We start from the raw sequence: 6,000 nt of genomic DNA on the forward strand, positions 1-6,000 counted from the left end.
TTTTGGAGTACTGTTGAAGCTAATTATCTATCCTATTTTTTATTTTAGTGTACCATTGAAGATGATCTAAGACAAACATTCTAATGTAATTGACCGACACCTTGTTCATTAACTCTCATTGCTCAAGTGCAATCTCCAAGAGAAGAGAGACTAATACGAGCATTAGTTAGATTAAGGATTTACATATTTTTTCAATATTTTTGTTTTGTTATTCATTAAATTAGGTTATTACTATTATAAATAGTAGCTATTGTTATTTTTTGAAATCAATTAATGAAATAGATAACAAGTATTTGTCTTTTATCGTCTTTTTTTTTCTGCATACAAAGCCTAATAATTTAGGATGATCAATGATGCTTGATTTCCTTATGACTTTCTCCTATCATCCTATTTGATAATGAGTTAATCCCTTATCGTGCATTCATCGTAATTTCTTCCTCCGAATCACCGTGAACATGTCATACACCTATACCGGATGTCATCTTCGGCAGACGGATTACTTGATAAGGGATTAAACCCTTATCGAGACAATCAAATAAATATGCAAGGAAAAAGGAAACTTTTTTAAAACATAATCGCATTACTAGCAAGTAGGAGTAATGTTTAATGACTTGTTATTGATGCATATGAGCAAATTATTCTTATATGTCATAATCTGATAAAGAAATGCAAACTTAAAAGTGAATTTTAATAAATAAAGTTGTATATGTTTAATTAGACAATAAAGTTTAGTCTTTTAATTTAAACCAAAAAACCATTTTCCAGTGTTCATTGTCATCACCGTCTTCACTCTTCACTATTTTCCGGCTGTCTTGAAAATCTGCCGCAATTGATTGATCAAACATAGAGAGGTAGACATGCTGAGAAGCAATCTTCACCGGCGTTCCCCTAATTCCATCCTAAACCCTTCACCAATACTATCTCAATTTCCTCCCTTTTCCCGATATTTATCGAATTCAAATCAAGACCATGATGAAACGTACAGGGACCCTGACGCCCCTCCCCGCCTCTTCGTTGTACAGCCAAGGATCCGCCCTCAAACCCATTTGAAGGCCAAGCTTGAGGAGGCCTTGAGTCTTGCTAATTCTCTCGAGCAACAGCGTGACGAGTTTAGTGCCATGGAGTCTCCGGACAATGAAATGCCGCCGCATCTTGTTGTCCAAAACCCCGCCGCCAAGTCCCCTCGCGCCGGTTATTCTTCCACCTTTATTTATCAGTATGCTTTTCAATTTTTGAATTGGGTTTGGGAAGTAACTGTGCCTTGTGTTGGATATTGGCTTAACCTTTAAGAATGGCTTCTCATCTCTGCAGCAATTCATTTAGTCATAGTTGCAAAAAATGGGTCTTTATTTGTGTTGGTGTGTATATGTTGTCATGCCTTGAAATTTGTTAAAAAAAATTCAAAACTTTGTGTTAAATGTTGAATCATGTTGATATGAAATTATGTGGAGGATTATAATCAATGCCGAACTAATTTCTAGTGTTGAACCGTCGAACCCTTCATTTTTAGCTCATTTTAGAACATTGGTAGATAATACGGAATCCATTTTTAGTTTGTTTTAGTTCATTTTATACGGAGTTCATTTTTAGATCGTTTTAGTTCATTCATTCTAGAATGAACCAAACCGATCTTAAAATGAATTCTGTGTTATGTTATAAAGAACTCCGTGTTGGTTTGACGGTTCTGCACTAGGAATCAGTTCTGCATATATCACAACCCGTTATATGTATATGTTAAATTTGGAGAAATGGCAGAAAGGTGGTGTCTAAATTGATGGTTAATCAAGTGATAATTAAAATAGTTTGATAATTAGTATGAATCAAGAATGCTTCTTGGGCTGTTGGTTGCCTTACACTTTATAGAATTCAAAGTCAGGTTTTTTTACTTATAAATAACTGAAACTTAATGCCGAAACTGTGCAACGTGGCAGATACATATTTTGGACATGGGACTGTGGAAACAGTTAAGTGCCACATAACTAATTTGGAAGACAAGGTTTGACCTTTCATTTTGAAGTAATTATTCTTTTTGTCTGAGATTATGAATAGAACTGATTGAAAGAAAGTGAATGAATTTTGCTGTGGTTGTTATCTTACTGATAGGAAGAGGTGGATGCTGTTTTTGTCAATGCTACTCTTAGGGGTATCCAGCAGCGGAATCTGGAGGCAAGTTTTCTGTGTTAATCATATGGTCTTGTCTTGGCAGCTTTTCAAAGTAATTTTTCAGAAAGTTTTCGTGGACTTTTGTCACCATTATGCGGCTATCATACACATTCTTACAGAGGGCCTGGGGCAAGCCTGTTCTAGATCGTGTTGGCCTCATTATACAAATTTTTAATGCTCATGCTCAGACCAAGGAAGCTAAACTACAGGTAATCTTGAATTTCTATGCAATTTTCCTGTTCTTGCCCTGCAATTGATATTCAAAATTTAGCCTTAACAAGTTTATCACTTTACAGGCTGAATTAGCAGCTCTGATGTGTAAAAGAAGCAGACTTGTCCGAGTTCGTGGGCACGATGGGCGTAATACATTTGGGGGATTTGGGGGATCTGGAGAAATAGAAGTTGTTAGTGCTAGAGGGTAAGTTTGGTGTTGCTGCAATCAGGAACTTCTTATCTGCTTATGTATTTCTTATTACCTATCTTTTGAAACTCTCTTCTCCTTCCCCCTGGAGAGATGTCATGTGCAGAGACCAATATCTGTTGCATTTGTATACAAAAACATTCTCTTCTGAATTTAACTTATAGCGATTCCAGTATTAGGGTTGTCATATGTGTATAATTGATTTTGCAGGAGAGCAAGCGGAGGGCGCGGTTTTATCAGTGGTGCTGGAGAGACTGAAATTCAGCTTCAAAGGCAAAGGTATGCTTTAATATTTATCACAACAATTATTGCTTCTGGTGTCTATTTTGTATTCGTTGCACTTGGAGAATGATTTCTTGTAGTAAGTATATTAAAGTTCAAATTTGCCCTGTCTTATTTCTCTGAAATTTATGTTTTGGATGGATATGTTAGTCCAAAGATCTCTGATGAATAATATGGCTTTAAAACATGTTTCCATCAATGTAATCTAAAATTGTTATATTTGTGATTGTGAAACAAGAATCGAAATCTGCAGATTGAGAAATAGATCGCAAGAATGGAAGAAATTTTATTGATCTTGAGAGAGAAATTTGGAAGATGAAAAAGAGCTGTATCGAATTGAATTCTGTTCAGCTTCTACAAACAAGCTATTTTACATTCTATCTCAAACTAAAAATGTTGACTCAATCTAATGGCTGAGATTATAAGATCTCAAGTTCAACTTGATTGCATCCTACGGCTACTGAGACTCAAGATCAAATTGGCTTTGATCTTAACTTCTTCATTCTTGATTTGAGCTATGCTGCAGCTGATCCATCAAATATTACAAAAATACTAGTATGAAATAACACTGTGCAAGAGTGAATCGTAGTGACTGTAAGACTTCCTTATTTGGCATGAAAGCATGTATTGGCAAAACATAGGAACAAATGCATTTTAAAACACTTCACTTCTGGTTTTGTTTATATTTCTGCTTTTATTTGCTTTCAGAATCTTGGAAAGGAAGCAGAAGTTGTTAGCTGAAATTGCTGATGTTAGAAGAACTCGAGCCATGCAGCGTGCTGCACGGAAAAGGAATGAAAAGTTACCAGGACAAGAAATCCCTACTGTTGCTGTAGTTGGCTATACAAATGCTGTAGGTGATGCATATCGATTTCTTTATTCAGTTTGCAATCTGCATTTGGTTCTAGACTAATGTGATACCAATTTGTCCCCATAAACTTCTTCCAGGGAAAGTCTACATTAGTTAGCAGACTCTCAAACACCTATCTTTACTCCGATGATCGGTAAGACATAGGAATTTACAAAGATACTACTTGTGAAGTTCTTTCTCCCGTTTCTTAAGCAACCTACTTTATGAGTCTCTTAATTACCAGAACTTCATTTTATCTTTTTGGTTTGCTATACATGTGAGAAACATCATACGATGCAACATCTGGACTTATCTAGCGCTAGCCACTGACACGAAGTTTTTCTCTGTCAGATTGTTTGCAACAGTTGATCCTAAGTTAAGAAGTGTTAAGCTTCCATCAGGGTAATAATGTTGTTTAATTACTGTTTTGATAGTATCAATTATATCTTAGTATCTGTCATTAGGTATTGATTTTATTTGTATATTAGGAGAAAAGTTCTGCTCAGCGACACAGTCGGCTTCATCTCGGATTTGCCTGTTCAGGTAGTGAAATTCTTCTAGATTATCTTTCCATATCGACGCCTACTCTCTGTGGTCGCTGATGTTTTATTCTGCAGTTAGTGGAAGCATTTCATGCTACATTGGAAGAGGTTATCGAAGCTGACCTCCTAGTGGTATGCGTTTCATCGAAAAACATCATTCCCCTTCCTGTTAGGCGAATTGGCTCTTTTGGAATGTCTTAAAATTTTGTAAGGTTTGCAGCATGTACTGGACTCAAGCGCTCCAAATCTTGACGAAAACCGGGAGTCTGTAATGGAAGTTCTTAGGAGAATCAGTGTGCCTGAAGAGAAGCTCCAAAACATGATTGAAGTTTGGAATAAGGTAAATAGCTTGAAAAGCTTCCAACTTTCACGTTCTTGATCGCATATCCTTACGTTCCCCAGAGTTAACATGGAGTCCGAATTTCCCTCCAGGTCGACCTTCTAGAGGAGAAATCTGAGATATGCGATCTTGAAGAAGAAGAAGAAGAAGAAGAAGAAGAAGAAGATATCGATGCCACATGTGATCAACATGATGACAACCAAGTTATCAATTGTAACGACTCGGGTGATCTTGAAGAGGAAATTAATCACGATCATTCTGATGACGAGCAAGAATCCAGGCTTAGCTTCGATGAATGCTCCAATACTGTCAACGGACACTTTACAGGGGAAGACGTGACGGCTATAGCTGCTGACAATGGTTCTAAATTTCAATCAAAATCATCGGGGCTTCTTGTCGAAACATCTGCTGTAACCGGGGTTGGCCTACAACAACTGCTTGAGCTCATCGACAGCAAGCTGAAACCATGTCGAGCGGTAGAAAGGATTAGCTTCTTCCATAGTAAGTGGAGACCACCGCGTCGGGAAGATAGCGATATAGCAGTCTGAGCGATAGGTTTGCCTACTTTGGTTAGGTTTTGGTGCACAATTTGACATATACAACATTTGGTAAAGTATCTCCAAGGAGGGGATGTTTGGTTCATGAGATTGAATCTCATTACGTCATCCTATATGAATAGTCATGTGATAATTAGTCATAGCCTCTCACAACCTAATCCTAGAACATATTTTGCTACTATTTTATATAGAAAACATGACATCACTTTATTGTACTCATATGAATGTTATCTTATGATTATTTGCTCATCAGTATCATTTTAATTAACCAGAAAACATTTTAATTTGGCTTATCACTCTTCCTTTTTCAATTATGTACATGTCACTCAAGATATGATTCATACTATTTGTTACTCCTCTTTGACATTAGGTCCCATTCGCTCCAAACATATGATCTTAAGGGCATCCGCATTAAATAAATGGATCCAAACTATGAGAATTGGGGGTGCGGTGTTGTGCAGTCCCAACACATTGGCGGAGGGGAGACGGAGGCGAGGCGCGGTCCGAGACTAGGGGCGAAAGATGCTAAAATTTTTATTTATTTATTTCTTAATTTTACCTTTTATAAATTACAACATCAAACAACACCAAATAATCACAATTCACCTACATTTCTAAAATTCTCTTTAAAATTCGATAGATCCCCACAAAGAAATGATACTTCTGATGGTGAAGATGCTAATATGCAATTGATATTGGCAGTCGACTATGGTGAAGGGCTGCTACTCCAAGGCCTCAACGGCCTAGGATGTACGTGCCCCCAGAATATTCGTCCAATATTCTTTTTGTGATAAGCTCCGATGGGGTGCAACTATGTTCAGGTGTTGGTTTTGCATGCGCAAATT

General features: G+C 37.0%; 1 protein-coding gene across 1 annotated transcript; it reads left to right on the forward strand.

Moving 5' to 3' along the window:
* The first annotated feature begins 747 nt into the window (after positions 1 to 747).
* Positions 748 to 5,423, forward strand: LOC121774996 (GTP-binding protein At3g49725, chloroplastic-like). The gene is made up of 13 exons (XM_042171926.1): positions 748 to 1,191; positions 1,932 to 1,996; positions 2,104 to 2,166; positions 2,283 to 2,372; positions 2,460 to 2,581; positions 2,795 to 2,863; positions 3,575 to 3,719; positions 3,815 to 3,870; positions 4,068 to 4,118; positions 4,205 to 4,259; positions 4,334 to 4,390; positions 4,479 to 4,598; positions 4,691 to 5,423. The coding sequence occupies exons 1-13, from the start codon at positions 858 to 860 to the stop codon at positions 5,144 to 5,146; spliced, it is 1,683 nt and encodes a 560-aa protein (XP_042027860.1). The 5' UTR covers positions 748 to 857; the 3' UTR covers positions 5,147 to 5,423.
* Positions 5,424 to 6,000: the final 577 nt, after the last annotated feature.

Source organism: Salvia splendens, chromosome 17 (assembly GCF_004379255.2).
Source record: "Salvia splendens isolate huo1 chromosome 17, SspV2, whole genome shotgun sequence".
In the NCBI taxonomy this organism is placed as follows: Eukaryota; Viridiplantae; Streptophyta; class Magnoliopsida; order Lamiales; family Lamiaceae; genus Salvia; species Salvia splendens.